This window comes from Mastacembelus armatus, chromosome 22 (assembly GCF_900324485.2).
Source record: "Mastacembelus armatus chromosome 22, fMasArm1.2, whole genome shotgun sequence".
In the NCBI taxonomy this organism is placed as follows: Eukaryota; Metazoa; Chordata; class Actinopteri; order Synbranchiformes; family Mastacembelidae; genus Mastacembelus; species Mastacembelus armatus.
The window spans coordinates 1,631,873-1,656,639 of record NC_046654.1 but is presented as its reverse complement, the minus strand read 5'-3'; the positions used below and the strand labels follow the sequence as shown (position 1 = coordinate 1,656,639).

The 24,767-nt window shown below is 43.7% G+C and overlaps 3 protein-coding genes across 9 annotated transcripts in view; 2 read left to right on the top strand and 1 right to left on the bottom strand.

Annotated features, from left to right (window-relative positions):
* Positions 1 to 3,667: 3,667 nt before the first annotated feature.
* Positions 3,668 to 16,299, bottom strand: bag5 (BCL2 associated athanogene 5). Of its 3 annotated transcripts, none has more exons than XM_026301082.2 (3): positions 16,244 to 16,299; positions 9,922 to 10,818; positions 3,668 to 9,256 (listed from the first exon to the last, which is right to left on the bottom strand). In XM_026301082.2, the coding sequence occupies exons 1-3, from the start codon at positions 16,297 to 16,299 to the stop codon at positions 8,716 to 8,718; spliced, it is 1,494 nt and encodes a 497-aa protein (XP_026156867.1). In that variant the 3' UTR covers positions 3,668 to 8,715. The 3 variants fall into 3 exon arrangements, with proteins under 3 accessions (XP_026156867.1, XP_026156868.1, XP_026156869.1); XM_026301083.2 differs by lacking the exon at positions 16,244 to 16,299 and adding an exon at positions 13,552 to 14,373; XM_026301084.2 differs by lacking the exon at positions 16,244 to 16,299 and adding an exon at positions 14,014 to 14,372.
* Positions 14,664 to 19,780, top strand: coa8 (cytochrome c oxidase assembly factor 8). Of its 2 annotated transcripts, XR_003295349.2 has the most exons (6): positions 14,664 to 14,969; positions 16,869 to 17,066; positions 18,533 to 18,596; positions 18,914 to 19,004; positions 19,320 to 19,428; positions 19,640 to 19,778. XR_003295349.2 is itself a non-coding variant. In XM_026301086.2 (5 exons), exons 1-5 carry the CDS (start codon positions 14,811 to 14,813, stop codon positions 19,755 to 19,757), a joined length of 630 nt encoding a protein of 209 aa, XP_026156871.1. In that variant the 5' UTR covers positions 14,665 to 14,810; the 3' UTR covers positions 19,758 to 19,780. The 2 variants fall into 2 exon arrangements, 1 of the variants encoding a protein (XP_026156871.1); XM_026301086.2 differs by lacking the exon at positions 19,320 to 19,428 and having other exon boundaries at positions 14,665 to 14,969; positions 19,640 to 19,780.
* Positions 19,781 to 21,053: 1,273 nt separating this feature from the next.
* The window catches only part of klc1a (kinesin light chain 1a), a 31,725-nt gene continuing 28,011 nt past the window's right edge, over positions 21,054 to 24,767 (top strand). For all 4 annotated transcript variants that reach the window (XM_026303932.1, XM_026304011.1, XM_026303846.1 and 1 more), the window contains exon 1: positions 21,054 to 21,488. The gene's annotated coding sequence lies outside the window, so the exon portion shown is untranslated. The remainder of the gene's footprint in view (positions 21,489 to 24,767) is intronic.

Sequence of the window (24,767 nt, the reverse complement as noted above, 5' to 3'; positions counted from 1 at the left end):
AGCACAGGTAGAAGAGTTTAATCAGACTCACTGTGTGTATCTGCCAACCATTTTATTTGAACCCCCTCGGCCCTGTAGTTAGAGCAGCTCCACTAATCGATGAAGGCTTTTCTCGCTCAGCAAAGAGGCTTGGGGAGTATTACATAACACTCCTCCTCCTCTGTTTCTGCACAGCTGACAGTGGCAGAGCGCCTGCTGCATACTGCATGACATAACCCTCCACACTGTCCTCCCTTCATCCTCTGAGTTTCCCCCCGGGCGTTCTCTGCAGCTCTCCGCCTCCCTCCCTGCTCACACTGATTCTTCTTCTACAAGGAAAAAGCATTCCTGTCCTCAATGGATAGGAATTCAGTATTCATTTTCAGACCCTGCACCTCCTTCTGGACATGTCGCGCTTTAAGGGTCTAATGCTTCTTCAGGATTCATTCTTTCCCGTCTGGATGTTATGTTCCTCATGACTTAACCACACAGTCCCTTAATCTCTGCATGTTTATCATGTTTATTCCTCTTTTTCCTCTTCATGATGTTCTCCAGCTTAGTCTGACCCTCGGGTCAAACATGTTTTGTTGTGTCCAGTCAATGTGTAACAGCTGTAAACAGGCAGAAAATATAAATGAAGGACTGTAGTGTTTGATTCTGCTCTTATTATTATTATCTGTATTTCTGATGAGGGGTTGACTGTGTTTGACTCTAATCTCTATTGGTTTAATGCAACATCAGCTTTTTTCTGCTTTTCTTCAATCAGTTGTTGGTTTTTTAATCTCTATTCAACAGACCAATTATATTTGTCGACCTTAAAGTACTAACATCGGCTAAAACACAAAGGTTGAATCTGAAGTACATTGTTGACAACACACCAAAGAGTCAACAGGATTTTATTTTAGGCCTTAAAGGTAACAACAAATCTAATGAAGTTATAGCTAAAGCATATATTTTAAGTGTTATTGGTGGATAACTTTAGCTAGCTGAACATTTGCTAATTTTATTTATCTTATTTTTTTAGAAACAATATATTTGGCTGAAGTTTTGTTTAGACAAGACAAACAATTTGCAAACTGAGGCTCTTAATGTTTAATGATAATTCTTCACTTTTGCCTGGTGTTGATAAACAGTCAACCCAATAATACTGAGAAAGTCTTACCCTGAATAAATTCATGCTAACATTTGTCCAGCTCTTCTACTTTTGTTTTTCTGCATTTGGGTCTCAGGACCTGCACTTCATTAAAAACTACATTTCCCATGTTTACTTGCGTGACAAAGCACAGCTGTGCTCAATTTGGTCTCATCAGATAGTGATGGATTTCTTTTCTATCTAATCGATGCTTTGGACCTGAGCCTGCAGAACCTTCTTTCTGTAATATATTGGATTAGAAATGTTTCCAGCTGGAAGGTGCCTCAAGATCACAGTGCTGCTGGTAAGCAACTTTCTAATTAGATAAAATAAAATATGTTTTTACATTGACAATGAACTTGTCACTTTAAATGAGCCCATATGTATCTGTGCGTTAGAAATGTTGGTATTTTAATATGTTTTAATATATATATATATATATATATATATATAATAATGTGTGCAAGCTTATGAAGTGATTTTGGTTTTTCATTTAATAGTGCAGGTTTTGTGCCTGTTGCTAATACAACATGCAGCCAAACCTGAGAATGACATTAATGAACTTTCTCATCAGCACCAAAAAACATTAAGACTGACTTTATATCATCCATCCATCATTGGACAGCAGTGGTTAGCAGTGTTGCCTCATATCAAGAAGGTTCCTGGTTTGAAACCCATCAGGGGCCTTTCTGTGTGGAGTCTGCATGTTCTCCCTGTGCTTGTGTGGGTTTTCTCCAGGTCCTCTGGTTTCCTCCCACAGTCCAAAAACATGTATGTCAGGTTGATTGGTGACTCTAAATTGCCCATAGGAGTGAGTGTGAGTGTGTGAGGTTGTTTGTCTCTATGTGGCCCTGTGATGGACTGGGGACCTGTCCAGGGTGGACCCCTGCCTTTCACCCAGAGAGAGCTGGGATAGGCTCCAGCAGATCCCTGGGACCCTAAAGAGGACTAAGAGGCTTAATATCATGCAGCACTCAAATAGATCATTCCTCAAAAAATGCCATGAAACCCTTGTTGCTACGCTGCTCAGAGCGTTTATCACCCGGTGAAGTCAACTCAGCCTCAGCTGTCACCAACACTAACTGGAGCGTAAGATAAGAAAACCTTTATTTGTCCCACAACGGAGAAATGTCATTGTTGCAACAGCAAAGTACAAGTACACAGCAGGGAGCCAGAAGTAGCAAAGATGTGAGATAAATAAAAAGTGGAATAAAACAATAAAGCTCCAAGAACTATAAGTGTGTACAATATGTGCCTATGAGTCCAGAGGACAGCCCAGGACAGACCTAGACTTCTTGATGACCTTGTCCAGCTTCTTCCTCTCCCTCTCCGTGATGCTGCTGCTCCAGCAGACCACACCGTACAGGACGGCTGATGCCACCATAGAGACATAGAAGGTCCTCAGGAGTGCCCCCTTCACCCCAAAAGACCCCAGTCTCCTCAGGAGGTAGAGCCGGCTCTGGCCCTTCCTGTACAGTGGGTCTGTCTGGGTCCTTTCACACCCTGGTTGTTGCCCACAGAGCTGAGGATGTGCTGCCCTCTGGTGGCTCATGAGAAACTTGGATGTCATACTAATAAAACACTGACCTATCTTTCCCCTTTCACCAGCTCTACAGAGAACTGCACATCACCACCTCGGAGTCTGGAGCAGGAAGAGATCCAGTGAGTACGTGTTTATTTAGTGAAATGGTTTTTGACTTCCTGTTTATAAAAGCAGTGGAAGCACTTTTTACTGAAGTCAATGCACTGACTTTTAATGTTGAGCTCCTACTTGAGTGTTATGGACCTCTCTACAGTGTCAGTCTTCATTAGCTGATTAAATTTAGTCGGTTAATTAATTGACACTGCAGAAAATTAAACTCCAGTCCTCTTGGCCCACTGTCCTGCCTGTTTTCCAGCTGATTACCTGGATCAGGTGTGTTCAGCCAATCAGAGGCTGCAAGGGCAGGACAGTGGGCCAAGAGGATTGGAGTTTGAGACCCCTGCTACCCCACATCTCTGGGTTTTGGACTATTAGCTGGACAGTGTCATCTTTGGGCTGTGGCGGACTATGACGACTATAATCTAAGAGTTTACAGCCAAACAGTTTTCATTAAGAAAATAATTGGCAGATACGTCATGGATCAAATGGTCCATTAACTGAGCTGAAAGATCACAGGTTTGATTCCTGCACCAGCCAAAGTGCCCTTGACTAAAACATTAATGCACATCTCCAGCAGAGAGTGAGCCTGTGGTGCAGGGCACATCTCTTATCCAGAACTATATGTTTTCTTAAAATAATCACTTTAAGTTTGTTGATCTTTAAAGAAACCAGTCAGGTTCCTCCCCAGTCAACCAGTCAGGTTCCTCCCCAGTCAACCAGTCAGGTTCCCTCCCAGTCAACCAGTCAGGTTCCCCCCCAGTCAACCAGTCAGGTTCCCCCCCAGTCAACCAGTCAGGTTCCCCCCCAGTCAACCAGTCAGGTTCCCCCCCAGTCAACCAGTCAGGTTCCCTCCCAGTCAGGTTCCCCCATGTTTTTTTGTTGTTGCTGTCAGGAATAAAAACCAAACACTCTAATTTAACACTGATCACTAACTTTATTTTGCATTGGGAGTACAAAGTCAAAACACAACCATCCATGGAGCACTCACACTGCTTATTTTTTCCAGTGTGTGCTTTTTGTACAAGCGCGTCTCGGAGGAGAAGCAGCAGAAGCCCGTCACAATCAATGCAGTTAAAGGCGACTTCAGAGAACATATTTGAAAAACAAAATGCAGCACTCTCTCTCACATTGCAGTCGTTCGTAGAAACAAAGGCAAAGCAGTGATAGCCAGCAGTAACTAAGGAGCATTAAAAGTGAAGAGGACTTTTTGAAAAATGCTCAGTAATGAGTTTTTCTCGTTTAGTGAATTTCTACTGTTGTAAATGTGCAGCTCCATCATTCTGGTTTTCTGACAGCCTTCGTATGTCACATCGAAGTAAACGCTGGATCACTGGTTACTGGATCCAACCAGATTGTACCAAACCAGTGAGTTTTGTCAGATGAAGCTACATCCTCATGTCTGTACAGTAAATATGAAGCTACAGTCAGAAACTGTAACAAAACCTGCTTCTGTTTAAAGTGAAAATCCACCTTAAAAGCCCACCAGCACTAATTTCTGTGTATTTTATGTTTGACATGTGCTGACGGACTGATGCTGTTTCCTTTGGACAGAGCCAGAATAGCTGTTTCCAGTCTTAATGCCAAACTGGGCTATTGTCCTAAAGTTCAGATCTGTACTTAACATACATGTGTCAAGGTTTCTCACCTTATTTTGACAGGAAATAAACATATTTACCTTTAGCTTTGAATTTGACGCTGGACCAACTTGTTTGTTTGTAACAGATCCTAAATATCGCTCTTCATAGTGTTTTTATTTTAGCGTAGTTTTTGTGACACTATGACAAGTTTGACTTTACTCTTCGACTTTTATTTCTCTGGTGCAACCGGTCATTGATCTTAACACCAAACTCAGAAGCATCAACTTTTTGGTTGATCCTTTTATGAGACTTTGTACAACCCTCTCCACCCTCATATTTAGGGTTACGCAACAATCACGGACTTTGGTACAAAAACAAAACATTCCTCAGTAACTACATTCAAAATCAAATATTTAAACCTCTACATCTCCCGGTCCCTGCACCTATTTGTTGTGCAGTATGAATTCAGGTGGCCACCTTTAAATACCCACTGCATCTCAGGCTTTTAAACTCTTGGTCTAATGGACTCTGGTGCCACCATGTTCAGATAGTCCATCACAAGGAACCACGAGCTGCTTTTAGTGGTCCAGCTGTGTGTTTGGGGGACACGCAGAGCATCTTTGTGGAATAAGACACTATTTTAGCTTCAGCTTTGTTTAAAGTCTTTTAATAACTGGTTTTCAGGTTGGTCTGGAGTGTCCTTACTAAGGCTTTGGGTTTGAATTCTACCACCACCAAAGATCTTGTCATTTTGAAGATGTTTGTCTTTACAGTAATAAAACTGTAGAATAATTTGTACCCAATCCCCAAAATTATCCAATGCATGTAAAACCTCCAAAATGATTTCACCACACTGTTCCCAACTCCAACCCCCATCTGTTCTTTAGTCATATTGTGGTAATCAGATTTAAGAAATCTAAATAATTTAGCATTTTATTATTATTTTTATTGGTTTTTTTTTATACTCCTTCATGCCACTTTTTTAGAATAAGTAACATCATTCACAGAAAACATACAAATATTTTCTTTTACAAAAAAAAAGTCCAAAATATTTAGAGTAAAGATTCTGAATTTAGTTTTGATGCTAAATATTTAAACATTTTCACAGATACTTCCTGTGATATTTTTCTTATCAACAAGTCCCATGAAAAGGCCAAAACCTGTTGCTGGTCTTGAAAACATAGCAGGGATCTGGACTTTTCTTAAGACCTTCAGTATAAACGTTTACACTCATGCAAAGTCACTGTACTCCTTATAATAATCTGCCTGTTGACTCTAACACACATTTTAAAATTCATTTTCCTTCCTAGTGCAAAGACAGAAACATCAGGCTGTAAAGAAATGCCAAAAAACCAAAACAATTAATAACAGGACACATTTAATCTTTAATCTGGTTTCAGCTTCTCAAATGTGAATACTTTCTATTTAGAGTAAACTGATTTTAAAACTGACACTTTTCATAGTTTCTGTTTACCAAATGATTATTAATTGAAAAGACTTAACAGAGTAACAGATTGTAAAAACACCCGCCAGCTGAAGCCGAGATATTCCACCATTATCAATTAACACTGGGCCTTTTTCTTTTTTTCTTTCTTTTTAGAGGAGCATTGGTGACGTGGAAAACATTTTAAAAACGGTGCTTTACGTCACTGCCGTGCTCCCTTTAAGTTTGTTTGCCCGCCACTAATACACAAAAACAAACAAAAACAAAGCTTCACGACACTTTTTTTTAGACAAAACAGAAAAACATTTTCCTTATCGAGTGTAAAACTTGATAAATTATCCAAACAGATGCTTCAAAAGGAAGCAATGTACAAAAATGTACTGGGCGTACTCGTACGTGCTGCTGCATATACAGAAGAACAGCCTGTGGACTTAAGGTGTGTGCGGGTTGGTTTGGTCTGAGACAACATACGGTTCTCTGCTAGAAAGCATGTGTTGCAACAACAGCCAGGCAGGCTGACGGAGTTTGACCAACGCCGTTTAATCTCATTCTCTGCTGCGTGAGTCAGCTCCACACCCAGGAGGCCGAGCGTGGGCGTGGGGCCGGAAAACGCTTCCAAGAGCAGCTTAATGCAGATAGAAAGGGTCTGTGGGAGTTGTTGTTTTTTTTTTTTTTTTTTTTTAAAAAGGGGTGACACACAGGACATGCTTCAGGCAGCTGGGAGGAGAAACAAAGCCCCAAAGATTGAGCTTCAGCCCTGTTGCTTCAGTCATATTTGAGTAAACTATTAAACATTTGCCCCTTTGGTGCGTGTGGTCACATGGTGAGCAACCAAACCCCCCCACTGATGGAAAAGTCTCAGCCTCAACTTCACTTTTCCATAGATCTTTCTTTAGTCGGCAAACAAATTCCCACCTCAGTGTTGATTTAGTAGCTTCTCTGGACATTTCTGTCGTGTCACATGATCCTCGTCAGCAGAGGAAGATGATGAGAGCAGAGGTGATAAAATATCCACTTAGAAGCTGCTACACTGAGAAATGTTTCCCATAATAAACACTCTGCGACAGTGTGATTAATTAAATGAACATGAATTGGATATGAAGCAATAAATGGATGGATTCATTAATCAATTAAATTAAAAAGGGCTGATTTGCTTAAGGAGAAAAAGTCAAGACACAAAACATTGAGGATTTAAGATGTTTCCCAGAATAAAGTGAGACCACTCCTTTCCCACTTTAGCTGATATGTTTATTTCTACATTCCCACGACAAAAACAAAGATCATGCGATCTGAGTGAAAGCTCCAGAAAAGCTACTGAACAAGGTGTGACTCCATCAGAAGTCCTGAGGGGGTCAGAGCAGGAAGCTGTGAAAGAACTGGATCAGCTCATTGTGAGAGTTGATTTCCAGCCTCTGTTGTCTAATTGGTTCTGGGGCAAAAGGTGCCGAGACTGTTTGTTTGCAGTGTGAAAACACAATGTGACTCATCTTTTCGTTTTCATTTCCCACTGCAAGAAGCGCCGCCACGAAAACACTGACCAGGCCCCGCCGCCTTCCTTACAGAGTAAATACTGATTTGGAAAAGTGCAAATGTCTCGTGGAGATAAAGGATAAGGTGCTCTCCAGAAACACATTCAGCGCTTCGCTCTCCTTGTTCTTCTGCAGACCCAGCAGCTGCTTTTACACAAACCGGTTCAAAGGGAAGGGTGAAAATAAAGGCACAGAGATTTGGACTTCTCTTCCAGTCCTTTCCCTCCGTCGACCGCGATGATCATCAATACTCTACCGCACAGGACCCGACTGTCAGCCCTGCGAGCTTCAGCCTTGATATGTCAATCCAGTGAATATCACCCCCTCCTTCCTCCTTCTCTTCCTCTTCCTCTCCCCTGGGATCTCAGCAGTGGCTAAAAACAAAAATCTAAAGCAGCAGCAGACTTTCGCCTCCTCTCCTCTACCACGGAGCTCTGGTCCATTTATAGCCGAGCGTGATCATACAAAGTCCCAACAAACATTTGAAGCATAGCACAGACTAACAGCGACACAAGCAGCGAGGGGAAAGCTACTCTCATCTTTTCAAACGTCCTGCTCTCAGCTCGCAGGCATCTCAGCGTCGGGTTTAGTTTCCGGCTAACTCCTGGAAACAGCGGCGCCTTTACTCCTTTGCCATTTCAACCACGACGGCTGTGGTTTGCGGGGTTTCGGGGCGTTTGCCACCGTCCTGTGGACGGGAACGCTACCAGAGACGTGGACCAAATGCTAAAAGGGGGTCACACAGGAGTGGACGGTGTCTCTCTCATTACTGGGCCTCAGCAGCAGCTGATGTTTGCTTCTAACCTTCTAACCTCACATTTTAAATCACTTTCTGTTTAACATTTGTTTGGACCTTCTGCTGAACAGAATCAGAACAACTTTCATTTCAAACTGCAGTAAAAAGATCGATGTTGTTCTAAATAGCAGCGGATGACGATGGTGTTTGAAACGTGTGTGTGTCTCCATTAGCAGCTGACACTCAGCTGTTCATCCATATCTGGCATTATTCAGTGCTGTGGCGGCAGGCTTCAACACACACACACACACACACACACACACACACACACACACACACACACACACACACACACACTCAGACACACACACACCAAATATGACGACGACGACAGCTCACATCCGCAAACAGGAGAGTTGAAAAAGAAAATCTTGAAAAAGGACAAAAACTATTTGAAAGTGTGTTTCACAAAAGGAGTTCTGTGTTGGTGACTTCTCAGCGGGTCTGCCACTACTACCACGGAGACTAAAGGAAAGCGCTGATGCAGTGCATTCTGGGAATTTGAGTCAATATTTACAGCCCATGGAATGATAACGTATCAGTTTTATTATTAACGCACATTATCAGCTCCTGTCTTTGCTGCAGGTCCACGTCCCATCTGCGGTTTCTGATCGGATCAATACTCCCACTCGTCTGTCTTCATGTCCAGGTAGTTGAGAATGTTCTGGGCAAACTTCACCGCCTGCTTCCGAGCCACCTTGGTCATCTCGTCACCCTGTGGGTCCACGGCGTCCAGCGCCAGCAGCTGTTTGGTCAGCAGCTCCTCCAGCATCATGTAGCTCTTGTCGGCCCGCTTGCCGTCGAAGCCCAGCACCTGGGCCTGAAGGTCCGACAGGCTCCCCAGGACCAACCACACGGCCCGGTGAGACGGGTGCTCGCTGGGGCCCGGCTGGCGGCGGGCTAGGGCCTCACGGAGATCCAGGAAGGTAATGATGGCCTGGACCTCCACCACAGCGCGACGGCGGGCCTCTCTGATGCACGGGTTCTTGGCCGTGTCCACCTGATCCAGATGCGTGAGGAGGCTCTGCAGCTCGGCTTTGGGTCTGAAGCCGAGATCGGCCATGGCACAGTGTCGCAGGACGCCCTCTCGCAGGTGGGAGACGTGAGCTCGCACGGCCTCGATCTCACGGATGGAGTTGTTCTGCGCCAAGTCGTACCTGGAAAAAACAACAAACAGGTGTGGTTAGTACTGGATTTCACAATAAAAGACAACGTTTTATTTAAGGAAGTAAGATGAATTAGATTCAGCGTGTAAAAGCATAAAACCTTTCTATTTCACTTGTATTGCAGTTTCAGCACATACTCTATCAAACAAACTTGATCTCAAACACATTTTTCTGTAACAGGAAGCCAAACTCAAGAGTGGAGCGGTGCTTTAATCAGCTTTAATCAGTCTGCTGTGCCTTGTAGGCGGACCGGCCTTGTAAAATGTTCATCAGTGATTCTCTGCTGAAGTGAGACTAATTCACTCCTGACAGTGCAGCATGACTCTAATCACAACACGACGTTCCCCAGTCCCTCCTACTACTCACCGTCTCCTCTGGAGAAGTGCAATAACATTAGATGTGCAGCGTGATGACAACACGGGCACATGCTGAGGTGTAGAAAGTGTTAAGGCAGTAGTTCATTAATTAAACCTAACAGGACTACAGCTGGAATAATTAGTCAGTTAGTCAATAAAATAACCAACAAGTAATTTGATAAAGTTATTTTTATGCAGAAGTACCAAGTTTACATTTGAATTCTTTTATAAATGACCTGATCTATGAATCTGTAGATGAACCAATAATTATCTTTGTTTGAAGTCACTTTTATCACCTACCTGCGTGTGTCGTCTCCCTCCCCCTCCAGGTCCAGGTGTTTCAGCAGCCCGTTTATCTCCTCCACAACCTGTTTCCTGTAGTTTCTGATCGCTGCGTTCCCAGAAACATCCAGAGCGTCCAGCTCTACCTGCATCTCAGTCAGGATCCGTGACAGGTGGGTGCAGCTGTCCCTCCCGCTCAGGCCCATGAGCAGAGCCACCAGCTGACTGCGGGCCACGCTCACCTTCACCATCACCTGGTTGATGCGGTCTACGGCCTCATGGGTGTCCCCCGAGAGCGGCAGGGAGAGGGTCTGCTGCTGCGTGCGCCCTTCGATCACGTCCTGTACGGCGCACAGGCGTGTCAGCGCCCGGTAGCGCGCTTTGCGAAGCGGCACCCTCCCTTCTGTTTTGATCTGGGTGAGTCTCAGCACCAGCTCCTGCAGCGCATCCACCAGCTCGTCGTTGATTTCGGCTACACCGCCGGTGCGCTGAGGCGCCACCACTTGCTCATCCACCAGCTGCCGCGCCTTGTTGCTGAGCTCCTCGATGGCCACACGAGACGGATGGGTGGCGTTTTCCTCCAGGTAGCGCAGGAGCCCCTCCACCTCCTGTGCTGCCCTCTTTCGTGCCCCCTGCAGCTCTGGTTTGCCCTCCGTGTCCACCTGGTCCACCTCCAGCAGCAGCCGCGTCAGCTCCCGCTCTAAACGTTTGTAGTCACGGTCGTTCTGCAGGCCGCTGAAGGTGCAGACCTGAGGCCCCAGAGAGGCCACCTCTTTCTGGACTTCATACAGCCGCATCATGGCAGGGTGCTGCGCATGGCACGGCTGCTGCTGCTCCATTGGGTGTTGCTGCTGCTGCTGCTGAGAGCCGCCATGATCCATCCTCTTCCCACCATCAAAGGGCTTCCCAAACAGGCTGGAGAACAGAAAATCAGAACAATAAGCGACAGTTCAGAGCAGGGAGAAACAACATTGTTGAATAGGACCTCCAACTATTGTCTGGACCCCTCCCACAGCCTCAGCCAGGAATTTACAACAATGTGGTGGAAATGTTATTAGTACAGCCCCGTCGTCACACAGGCCTCAAGAATGCTGTGGTATTTTCTGCTGGAAGACAAAAGTCAGACTTCTGGAAATCTTTCTAGCGTCAACATTTCTGAATAAAGCAAACAACTCGGTGAGTCCTCCCTGACACAAAACGACCTCAGCGGTGGAGACCTTCGCCCACGACCAAAGAATAAAAACCAAGAAAAAAGAAAAAACTGTCGAGGATCTAATCTCCAACTTACAGACAATTCTGTCATGTTCAACATGTCAAACCCAGTCTGGGCGATCCGGCTTGGTACTGGTCTCCAGCGTCACATTCAGGTTCAGTTTGTAAAAAGAGGTTTGCTCCTTTTTGTCAAACCGTATAGTGATTCTGCGATCAATATTTGAGAGTTCAGATAAGTGATAACCAATATTCATACGTCACATAAAACACAGCATAAACCTTTTGACAGACATCCCTGTGTGTGTTTTTATATTAGCTGTAGTACTGAAAGAGATGCACACCAGTTCAAACCTGGCAACACACTTAGACAATCTGAAGCTGATGCCTTTGACGTCTGAAGTCTAACTAGTAAAAACTAGTACAGATAATGTGTATTTTGCATCCTTGCAGTTGTTTTGCATTTTTCTTTAGTCTTTGTGGCCATTTATTGTGTATCAGTGATTTTTCTTTCGTGTCTTGTTTGTTGCTGGTCTCTTTGCAGTCGTTTTGCGTCTCCTGGACGCTGCTACGTGTCCAGCATGTACGTCCACGCTGGTGGAGAGAAGAGAACTCACACATGTGGTGCAGTTAAAACAAACGGAGACGATATTCTTAAGAGGAAACTTGCTGCTCTTAACAGAAGAGTCTGTTCTTGACCTTGACCTATTTTGTGGATTTGGTTCTTATTCCTGATTAATTCCAGATCGACCAGATGTCAGTCCAGCTCAGACGAGAACAAATACGCACAAATACTTTCTTGTGAAATTCTGTCCTTGACATCGTGCAGGAACATGAATAAGGTTAACCTACATTTTTTGCCTCGACAGGAACAACACCCACATGACAACCATTCAGAGCATCGCTGTGCATTTCTCTCAGGCCGACACGAAGATGATCGTGCTCTAATCCACATAACAAGGATCCGACTGACGCTCCCGCGTTAAATATGGAAAACAAAGTGAATGCAGCTGAAGGCCAGCATCTAAAACATGACACGCTCAAAGACTCAGCCTCGTAAAATGTGTCACAAGCATCTCGCACTGTGAAACAGATTCATCAACAAAATGTTGCTGCTTAATTGGATCAATATCAGGATTTTTAGGTTTTTTTGGATCTTTTTCTAGAAGTTTTCTCTCTTTTTCTACATGTGTCTCTTTTAACAACAGGTTAAACCAGGTGGACCAGGACATCTGGGTGCTGCTCTTGGATCAAAAGCAGAACATGAGCACCTGGGCCTGAAGGTCCGACAGGCTCCCCAGGACCAACCACACGGCCCGGTGAGACGGGTGCTCGCTGGGGCCCGGCTGGCGGCGGGCTAGGGCCTCACGGAGATCCAGGAAGGTAATGATGGCCTTTTTTCTCTCTTTTTCTACATGTGTCTCTTTTAACAACAGGTTAAACCAGGTGGACCAGGACATCTGGGTGCTGCTCTTGGATCAAAAGCAGAACATGAGAACTTAGTGGCGCTGTTGTGATTATAATACTTTACTACCTTTTTACTGTATTTTGATGAATGAAATTTGACTGTAGCCTTGCTGTGCTGTGTAACATAAAGGAATAAGGCTGGATTTGATTTGCAGACACTTGATATTAGGACTCAATATTCTTTATACACGATCATGAAAAACAACCTGCAGCATTAAAACAATTCTACTTTGGATTATAGACTAAGGAAAGCAGCCATAGTGTTACAGAAGGAAATCTTTTCATCAATTCCAAAGTGAACTTTCCGTATCTACAGGGGAACAATCAGGATTAAGATGAGGAGGAGCACAGCTCCGAGGGGAACATGCATCATGACACAGCCAGGGTCCCTGAAAACATGATGTGATAAATGCTTTAGTCCACAATGTGATGATTTGCTATTCGCAGCATCAGTAACATTTATTGGAACAGACAGGATTACGTATCAGTGCTCCCTAAAGGACTTTAATGTAAGAGGAGCAGAGCATGGGCATTTCCAGAATAGTGGCTGATGATAATCTGAGCAAAACTCAGTCCAGCATGGAAACAAGAAAACAGACTCCAGGCTGATCCGAGGAGCTGGTTTGGTAGCAGGAACCAGCCTCCCTCCCTTGAGCCACACTGGATAAGGGCTAACCGAGCTGGGGGGGAACCTACAACGAGCACCCTCCTGCTCAAATCCTCCCCAGATCGGCCGTGCACCTTCCCGAGCCCCAGGCCGCCTGCACCGGTCCAGCTCGGCTTTGCGCATTATGCCACCGAATAAAAACCCCGTTTATCCAGCTGTTTGCAGCTGTCAGCACATGCACGTTACCACACCTGCAGCTCTCACAAGCATCTATAGAAGCTGTCAGCACGCACACGTGCACACGCACACGCACGCACACACGGTCCAGTGAAAGCAGCCACATCTAACAGCGTCGTTTCTCTCACCTTTTCAAAACCCCGAACACATTCGCGCACATTTCTACGGTTTTCTGTTTCCATCAGCCGGACCAGGGCGTGAGGAGAACCGGTATCCAGGAGGATAATCCCAAAAATCGGAGAGATTTCGATGGAGGCGTCGGTATCTCCAGCTCCGGCACCGCACGGATGGCTGGCTGCGGTCGGGCTGGGTCCGCCCCTCCCACAGACTATCTGAGGGGACCCTCACTTAGTCTGGCCTGAAAACTCCTCCGTTTAAAGGTCAATACGTCGTCGAAGCTTTAGGAACATTTAAATCAGCGCTTTGGGTTTAAAAAACAACAAAAACAGAACCCCGTCCCCACGAACACCGCTCGGTGCCCTTTCCTACCGATGATCACCTGACTCTGCCCCACCTTGGCTGAATATCTTCGGGTTTTTGGACTCAATACATCGACACCACCCTGGTCACATTAATTGTTGGGTTCCTACCTGCACAGCCAGCGGACAGCCATCTGATCCGATGCGGGAAAGTGCGTGGCTCCTCTGATTAAAGCTAAACATTAGCCTACTTAGCTCCCTTCTACTTTGCTGCTCACAAGTATGAACTAACACGGAGTTCGTCTTTGTTTACTAACGTTGAATTAAACCGGTTTTATCTGCGTTTCCTTCACGTTACAAATTAGACCTGTCGGTTTGTGTTTAGATCATTTATCATAGATTGAAGTCGAAGTGAAAAAAACGCAGACGCGTCTTATCTTGCGGGTTATAGAGTTAACGCTTTTTACCGAGCAGGTTTTGGTCGGCCAACTTTGGTGCGCTTCGTTTTCTCATGCCGTGGTCCCGCTCGTTGGCGCTAGAGCTGATCTCCCTGTATTTACAGAACTGTACTACATAACGTAGTAACTCCTGCGGTACCATGACATTGTATAATAACGTTTTTAAATCAAATGTGTTTCATATATATATATATATATATCCTAGTTATGCATTGGGGTGCGGGGTGTATGTATGTATGTGTATGTATATATATATATATATATATATATATATATATAAATAACTAACTATAAACTGAAAATAGCTAAAACCCCTCCCGACCGGCTCAGTCCGTGGCTGTGCTGGTTTGGATTTGGAGCGCACCAATTTCGTTTTACGGCTTGTCACGTGACAGGATTGCTGGTCGTGCAGAGGACACGGACATGAACGGAACCGAGGAGTCACGTTAGCCCCGGGACTCTCTGCTCCGGGTCGGTCACTAACTTCACGTTTAGAGCCGGTGAGTTGAAATGTCTTCCCGGGCCGCGGCGGTGGCGGCGGGCGGTTTAACCAGGAGGATTCGCACTTCCGTTCCCTTCCACGTTCCTCTGTTCCCACACAGGTCAACAGCCGTAAAAAGGCGTCTCTGCAGCTCCGAACAGGCAACCCAGCAGGACAGCACAGCAAAGGTTTGTGCAGTAAAACCTGATCCTCTTTAGGTCACACATTATTAGTATGCAGGGGCGGAGTCTTTGACGTCCAGGTAAAACACCTACACAGGTTGTCTGCCTGTTTTGGCACCTGCCTGTTTTGGCAGCAGCATGTTCATGTGCCCCGATAGTATTTCCCTTTGAGATGCAGAGGTGGGGGCCCAGAAATATTGTCAAGAATATAAGTAGACATTGTTAACAGGACTGAAGCTGCAGGATCCTCTGCTCTGATCAGACCCAAGCTGAACTCCACCAGGTTCTGCTCCATAACACCATCCCTGTTGTGAGACCAACATAGGGGGACTGGTCCGAGCTCAGGGGAGGATGAATGCATCCAAACACTGAGAGGTGTTTGAAGAAAACCTGCTGCAGAAACCTGACCCTGGGTAGGGCTGTAGCTAGAAGATTCGGGGCCCCCTGAAAAAATATTAATGTGGGCCCCCACACGCTAACAAAAAAAATGACAGTACTGATTGGTCCTATTCACAAGCTAAGGTGGGACTTAGGATTTATTGGGTCCCTCAGATGTTTGTCACTGACTGAATAATTAATAAATACCTCATATCGGACTAAACCATTTTTAGGGAGGGGTGAGGAGCAGATATTTGGAAAAGTTCTTTCATCAAATTGCAGGTTTCTGTGGTTTTCACTAAAATCTCTGGCATACAACTAATATAAATATTAGTATTATTCACATAACAGGGGCCTATAGAGTATAACTGCTGGATTTTGTGGGGCCTCCTGGGCAGTGGGGGCCCCTGTAATTGTCACCACATTTCACCCCGCTAGCGACAGCCCTGACCCTGGGGTCCAGCTTTCAGCACAACAACCTGAAGCAAACAGCCAGGACAACACTGAGGGGTCAGTCCCTGAGGGGCCCTGCCAATATCCAGAAAACATCTGTGCAGAGACCTGAAGCTGCAGCTCATCATTTAATCTGACGAAGGGTTTGAGAGGAAGAAGAAGAAAAACTGCAGGAAAACTCCTCCTTGAGGAGACTCACCCAAGAAACTACAGCTTTAACTGCTGCCGAGTACTTTTACAAATGACAGATCTGTGTTGTTGATTTTTTTATTAAATAAGACAAAAATATCTTATAGGTTATTGAGTTTAGATTAAATAGGAACTGGTTAATTTTATCACTTTAAAAATAGAGCCCTGTAAGTTCTGGAGGGGCCGAATGCTTCCTGAAGCCACAGCCTGTTTTAATTATTTCGTTAGCAGGGTTTCCACTGTTTGACGAACGTACCTACCTCTCTGCTGCCCGCTGAGTCCTGGAGCGTGTTCGAGTCCTCGCTGCTCTTCTCATCGTGCAGTCTGGTTAGAAATGATAAGCAAACTGGTCGATCAGCTGCTTCTCAACGTGATAAACGTCCGTGTCCGCATGTGCAAACTTCTGCTGTTTACTCCCGTATTTAAATGAAACGTTCCCTCCCGGACTCAGTTTCTCACATAGAGCTGAATCTATATGTCAGTTTATTGATCATGGGAGAATTAACTGGTAATTTTCATGATCAAATAATCATTTCGACTTAATTTCTAAACACAAATGAAGAGAAGTTACTGGTTCCACGTCCTAAATGTGTGGATTTTCTGTTGTTCTCTGTTTTTGAATGGAACATCTTTAGGTTTCAGTCTGTTGGTTAAAGAAAATACATCGTCTTAAACTCTGGGAAACAGGGATCAACATTTTTTGCTGCTTTTCATTAGTAGTCAGTGAAAAGTTTTTTCAGGAAGTAAAGAAACATTAGTTGCAGCCCTGGTTTCTGCTCTTGGATAGAAATTTATCTTAATTTTTTAATCTGCTAAAGATCCTGCCAGGGAAACAGCGTCACAGGTGACGAGATGTCTCACAGATTATTTCTCGCTCTTGTCTAGAGATCTACCTTCAGACCAGCACCCAGCCCCACACACGACTGGATTGGGCCACCACACCCTCTGTCAAACCTCCGGCCCATCGTTTATCGTGTCCCAGACAATGAATCGGAGCTGGAGAAAAGGCTGCGCCACCTGAGGCAGGAGACGGAGGACTGGAACCACGAGTTCTGGGCCAAGCAGAACATCAGCTTCACTGAGGTTAAAGTGGTTTTCAGTTACAGTTAATGTCTTGTTTTTCTCCTACGTCCTGGAGGTCAGAGGTCAAAGCTTCATGTTCACAGAGACAATTACAGCAGTAGTAAACATTTAACTAGCATTTATCAAGTGACATCTGTTTCTTTCCTTTTTCATTTTATGTTTTTACAGAACTGGACACACCAAGAATGAAATGTGTACATGATTCAACTGAGCAGACAAATGGCATAAAGTGCTGCACATAGAAACACACTGTGTACCAGACAAACCTTTTCCATACATAACTATGGAATTAAAAACAAAACATAAACAAACAAAAACACTGAAGCTAGAGGATGAAACATGCAAATAGATGAACAACAATAGAAAATGCTTCTGAGCTGAATAAACCTACTGCACTAAAGATATGAGGCAAAACTAATATCCCAAATAAAGACGCAACTATTACACTTTTTGATTAAAAGATGGTGGGAAGGGTCAAGAGACAAACACATTTAATTTGCAGTCATATGAAACAGAAATATGGGACATATAATTGATACTTGATTATTTAAGGCATTTATTGAGCAATAAGACATAGTTTATTTTTACATAAGTCAGCTCTTTGTTTTTGTGCTAATTTGAGTTAATCTTGGATGTAGACTTTCAGCAGACCTGCTGTACCAAGCTGCAGCCCTGCAGCCGACCTTTAACCTCTGACCTCCCAGATGAGGCTGGATCAGTGTCACATTACCACTGTCATTATTTTTAATCAAGTCTGTGACACTGTAGTGTCCTCGGTGTAGTTCTCACTTTGACCAGCAGAGGGCAGCACCACACAAGACTGTGATTCTGTGTGTCTGCAAATCATTAATTCACACCAGTGATAGTAACATGAGTAATAAAGGTGATAGATCTATGTAAAAAACTAAAAAAAAAAAGGAATTAAATCCCATTACTATGACAGAATGTGATGCTAAAGCCATTTAAAAACAGAATTTTATTTTATGGAAATGTGTTAGTACGCAAATATTGTATGTTTTTTGAGATTGATCTATTCTTTATATCAAAGTTTATATCTTTGCCATCAATAAACATTATTTTGTGTTTGCTGTTATTCAAGGGTTTGTGTAAATCTACAGTTGCATCACTCCGTGTATTTAGTAGTATCTGCTGCACTTGTTTAAAATTGATATTGTCCTTTCCATTAATGTGGGCCAAAGCTTCTTTGGACCCTTTTCTAGAAGAGTGAGAGCAAGGAATATTAAATAATGTAATTCTGTGTAATATGATTATGTATCAGGTTTGCTGAGTCTTTTGACTTCTTTAAACAGACCATTTTGATCCTACTGATTCAGTTTTTGAATTGTAGTCTTGTCTGTATTAGATATGAGCCGTTGTGTTTGGTGTTGGCTCTTTGTTTGCATTACTGTCACATCTAAAGAAACAAATGTGAGATAACAGTTTTTTTTTTAATATGCTCTCTGCAGGAAAAAGATGCTTTCATTATCTCACAGCTGAAGGCAAAAGGCTTGAGTCTGCGTGATGAGCAAGGTGAGGTAGATATTATGCTGCAGGTGGTTTATCCACAGGTTGAATACTAAACACCCTCCTGCATTCAGGCGAGAAAAGAAGATTAAAACTCTGACGTGAATAAAATGAAACTCCTGCAAACTGAGCTTCATGCATCGAGCGTTTATTCCACACCTATGAGCTCCATGAGCCAGCCGTCATAGCATGTCAGAAATGATGCTGAGATAAATCAAAACCATTTAAACACAGAAAACAGAAATGTGTTTTACATGCAGCGATTTAACAAGAAAACCAGTCCTGAGAGATTATAATATTTATCGTCTCCCTGTCCCCCTCAGGACGCCGGCGCTGCCTGAACAGTGAAGAAATGGCTGTGTTTTACAAAAGCTTCCTGGACAAAAACAGAATACGACATGCAGATTACAACAAGTGAGTTGTTTTGCAGCCGGGTGTCTCCCCTGGTGCTGCTGGGTGCTGCTCCCTCCTCAGGAGCTGTGGGCTTTAACTGACACTTATACGCTGCACTGTCCCACCCTGTGTGCAGAGAACAACAAACACGGCGGGCTCCGAAGGGCTTTCTGTGAATTTGCATTGCAAAGTGGCTGACCTGTTCTTAGGTTAATGACTCCTCCACACAGAAAGACGTTTTCTGCCCACACATCACCTCTATATTGTGGTTTCTCTTCTCTGTGTGGGATTTAATTATTTATTGCACATCCTTGTTGTTCTGTTATTGTCTCCCAGGTGTTATTGCTTTGTTGGCTCAGGCTCATGTTCATAATGAGCTTCCAGTGAGGCGTCACTGTTTTATCCACCTGCAGTCCTGCTTTCTGCACTGTTCTTCATTTTAAAGGTCGCTCATCACTGTAGCATCATATATTTCTTCTTTTCTCCTCCTTGGGGTTTTCTGGTAAACAGACAAACTTACTGTTTACCTTTAGGTCTGACAAAGCTTCTTTTCAAAGCTGCTCAAATATAATGATGCAATCAGAAAGCTATTCTATATGAGGGATTTTGTTTTTCAGATTCACTGGTTTTAACTTTTTTTTTCTTTTTGGATCCAGGGAATGGTACAGACGAAACTTCACCATCACCTTGCTCATGGCCAGAATCGCCCTGAACAACATGTGGAGGACGATCTCTGACCGACACAACAAGAGAAGCAGCACTCCTACCGCCTGATAATAAACTATTCACTGACGACTGCTTGTATTGACTCTTGTTATTGACTTGTATTTTAATTTCCGAGAATTAAAAAACCACCACCTCTTTAATTTCTTAGTGAAATTGTCTTGGAGACAGACAAGAATCCCCATCTGCCTTATACTGATAAATAATTAGAGACCTTGTTAGAAAGAGAAGGGCGTTCACAAGAAACATCACGTAAATAAATGGATCCATAAAGTTTGTTCACACCTGCCTGCTCTTCACTGTCAAAGCCACAATGGCCCTTAACATTATCTACATTTCTGAGGATGAGTTGTGCCATTAAATGTCACACTAATCAGGGAGTAATGTAGGTAAATGGATAGAGCACACAATTACTTGCACTGGTTTTGAGTCGGTTTATTGCTTTGTCTGTTTTTGTGATAGAAAGCTGTAGGTTTTTATTCAGAAGTGAAGCAGGTTGGGATGGTCTGAAGAGGGAACTGCCTGCAGGCAACATGGCTGATTGCAACTTTGATTTGAGCAGTGTCATCCTCTGCCAGAAGTTAAAAGGTTTTCTCCTGGTCCTCTGGTTTCCTCCCACAGTCCAAAAACATGTATGTCAGGTTGATTGGTGACTCTAAATTGCCCATAGGAGTGAGTGTGAGTGTGTGAGGTTGTTGGTCTCTATGTGGCCCTGTGATGGACTGGGGACCTGTCCAGGGTGGACCCCTGCCTTTCACCCAGAGAGAGCTGGGATAGGCTCCAGCAGGTCCCTGGGACCCTGGTTAGGACTAAGGGGGTCTAGATGATGGATGGATTGTCAAAATTCAATTGTAGATATTTTAAATTACAAATTACATTTAGTCAAAATGTAATTACAGATATTTGGAATTCACATAATGTTGAGTCAAAATTATATTGTAGAGGATGTCGTAGTTTTCCCATTCATGTCAATGAGCAATTCTTACTGGTCAAAATGTCATTACAGATATCTGTAATTACAAATTGTTCTGGTCAAATCAATTACAGATATCTGTAATTACAAATTGTTCTGGTCAAATCAATTACAGATATCTGTAATTACAGCTGTGAGTAATCAGGAATAGCATGAATAAATAAATCACAGATATCTTAAATTACATATTGTAATAAATAAATCACAGCTGTCTTAAACTAAATATTGTAATAAATAAATCACAGCTGTCTTAAACCAAATATTATAGTAATAAATAAATGTGTGTCCGTCTATTTATTAAGGATGAGACGTTTTTCTGCAGCTTCTCCTTTATCCGGGCAGCGGTGACATCATTGCCCAGGAAGAGTGGGGGGGGGCGCCGGCTAACGCCATTTTCACGCACCGCGCAGTCTCTCAGTCATCCATCCAGCGGACCAGCGAGCTGTCATCTTCACGGGCCACCAGTCTACTTTTAATCCGTGCCCATGAAGCCTGAGTCCGGTTAGTTTTCCGGGAGCTGCCGGTCATGGAGGGGAACGGGCTCCTTCTCCTGGAGGGCTCCGTCTAACGCCAGTGTTTTGGCACATAGCTAGTTAGCGATGCAGCTAGCTGGGGCTCAGTCGGCAAAACAGACCCCGGAGACAGTTTGGAAAACCGGTTTTATAACTTATTTATAAATTTACGACTAACGGGAAAAGTTGTCTGCCGCAGGAGGAGCATCTACATCAGGAAAAGACGTGATTTAAAAAGAGGGAAAGGAGAGGAGAACCAGCGTTATTACCCTCTAGCTACGGATGTCCTAAGGAACGGTAAGAATGGCTCCATCTATGTCTCGGAACGGTGTCATTAGCTAATTAACCACTTTCTCCGGTGTTTATATTGTACCAGGTGTTTCTTTTAAGCGTCACCCTGTCAGACCACAATCACCTGGGTCTTTATATAATTCACGTACTCGTGTTTTTGGTGTGGTAATGTTTAATAATTAGGCTAATTGCAGGACTTAGACGGCACCAGTTAGCAGTGTGTGACAGGAAAGTATTGACCCACTGGTTTTACTGGTTCTACTGGTTAATCCATGTGCAAAGGACGAAGCAGCAGGAAGTGTTGGGGTAATGACGCGACTAAAACACGACTGTCAACCCGGTGGGAAGATGCTCTTGTCAGGGCACCGCAGCCCCGTAAACCGCGGGGGGTGTGATGGTGATCCAGCCCGGATCATTGATATTCAGGTCGGGCTGGGTGCTGTGAAAGCTGCCTGTGTTGAGCAGACCGCTCCTGGGGGACAGTGGAGCCCAGTGTGGCCCTCACAGCTGGGACCAGAGCACTGAGAGGTGTCTATGGATAATTCAACACTAAGGGCACATGCAAACACACACGTGTGTTGAGTCTACATCATAGGACAGCTCATGAAATCTCACTTGTGTTTGTCCTGCAGTATTTAAGGTTTAATCCACCCTGAGGAGTGGCAGCCTGCAGGGTTCTCCCCCAGGACAACACTGCTCTGTTCCCCCTGGAGCAGCTTGTTGTTGGCTCAGGGATCCCAGAGGTGTGTGTGTGTGTGTGTGTGTGTGTGTGTGTTGTGGCCTTATAGTTCTCACTGCCCGTGGGAGATGATGATTATGTGTTGTCGCAGCAGATTTTGTTGTAATGCCGCAGGTGTTGAGGAGGAGTGAAAGCTTCTGCAGGTTAGATTGAACTGCACTGATTGATTTTCTTTCTCTTACAGATTAATCTGCCAAGTACATTTTTAAATTAATTTGTTGATCAGGTAAAACAAGTTAATCTTCAGATGACGTTTTCTGTCTGTTCAACATTTGAAAACCTGAAACGCTTCAGGCTACAATCCTAAGAGACATTTTTGACAGGAAAATGTTTTGCACAATTATCTGAACCATTGCTGATTTTGTTGTGACGCTGCGGATCGTCTCAAGAAACAGGGAAAGCTCTTGCAGGGGAGGTGGGGCTGCAACTAACCGTTGTTTTTATGCTCCACGTATCTGCCAGATTGATTGTTTGGTCTATTCGGTTTCAGAAAACAAAGTGAAAATGAAGATCCCAGAGTTTGAGGTGACGTCTTGATTTCTTAAGAAGCCTTACATAATCACTTATCATTTTTATAAGTGGATCTGGCTGAAGCTGGGTAGTGTGAAATGATGCTGTCAGTCTTTAGAAACGTCTGGAAGAGAAGCACAGAAATACTTTATGGCTGAATGAGGGAATCGGGTGGAAGTCTTAAGGTTTTCTAACCCAGGTTTGGTAATGCAGACTGAAAACCTAAAACTTATTCTGTGAAGAGTCGTATGTCATAGTGTCTCTGATTGTCTCAGCCCTCAGCGTGCTGCACCACTGCTGTTCTTTGGTTCAGCGCATCTTAAATGACTTAAGTAATTTGGCAGATAAATTTGACCTCTTGCCCGAGGCTCATGGAAATACCATTAATTATTAGCACTCTTTCATGTAGGAGCTTTTGGACTCATGTTAGGCAATGACACACAGCTCAGTGCAGCATATTAATGTGGATAGCTACTGTTGATGTCTGTCAAATACAGATGATTCAATCTGTTCATTATTAATACCAGTCATACTTGTGTCTCCAGTGCTTCATCTCTCGTGACTTCCTGATTTGTTAATGCTAAGTCTCGTCACATGACGTTAGGGCCTGACAGTTGAGTAAAACTCATGTTTTGCTGGAAGGATTACCACACGAGGAACTTGAAACTTTTAGTGAAAAGCTCTCAAACAGCCCACACGTCACTTGTCCACAGTGCTGCTCATCCTGCTTCCAGCTCCATCCTCATTCACGAAGGCCAGAGCAAGCGCCCACTACTCCTCTTCATCACTGGACCCAAACATAACCCATCCACTCATCCTTCCCCCACCCACAGCGTTTGTCTTCCCTATCACTTGATATGAATCACTGCAGCGTCCCTCAGGTGCTCGACTTCCAACCAGCTATTTACATTTCAAAAGTTAACATCACAAATAGTTTTCCCTGACTCGCCCTGTGACTCATCTGATGCTAGAAATAAAAGATTGTTGAATCAGAACGGGGGGGGAAAGGATTGTGCTGTCACTTTCACTTCTGTTTCACACCGCCTGCAGTGATAGTTGTTGCTTGTCTGGTTCTTTGCAGTTTGGGACATTTCCAGTGCTTAAAGTTTGACCTTGCTCTGTGTTGTTGGAGTATGAAGTACAGACTTTGGGTCACAGCTTGGCCCTTTCGTGGATTCATTTTGATCAGCTTTTACTTTGATGCTTACATCTTAAAGAATATTTTAGCTGTTCTGTCACCTCTCATTTCTTTACTAACCACAGTGGTAGGTGTTTCCACACTGGACTACCTTATTAGGTTTCCTCACCATAATTAAAAGATCCAGTGATAGCTGTTTACCTGCTTTTTGTAGAAAACCATGTGTTTGTTCAAATTTGCAGGTATGACTTTTGTTATTCTGAGCAGATAGTTTGAGTTGCTGCCGTTAGTTACGCAGCTTAAACTGTATCTTGATCAATTAATCTGCAACTATTTTGATCATTTTATTGTAGCTTTAGTCATTTCTTAGATTAATTTCTTAAAACTATTAACTAAATATTTTCTGGTTCTCTTTGAGTATTGAGCAGAACAAAAGCAAGCTGAAGATACCACCTTGTTCTTCAGGGATTCTCTGATATTTTATAGCGAAAACTATCACGTAAACGAGATTAATCAGCAGGTTATCTGGGAATAATTTAAAAAATGACTGATATTGCACACACAACTGGGCTGTATCTGACTTTACATGTTTAATCAGAAGTGATCAGTGTGACTTTTTAGGCTGGTGTTAGTGCTCCGCATTAAAAGTAGGGTTCAATGACCAAAGGACACCACATACAGTAAAATGAAACGGTGCAGGACTAATACAGACTATAAACATGTCCTCCAAATGCTCTCAATGATGGGCTGTGAGTGAACCAGTCTTTTCTTTACCACCCTTAATAAAAAAAAATCAGTTAATGAATAGTCAATAGTTTAATGTGACAAAATGTTGGGTTATCAGCCTTTTGGTGATTTTCCAATAATAATTTTGAAGGCCTTCAGACCAGTAAAATCT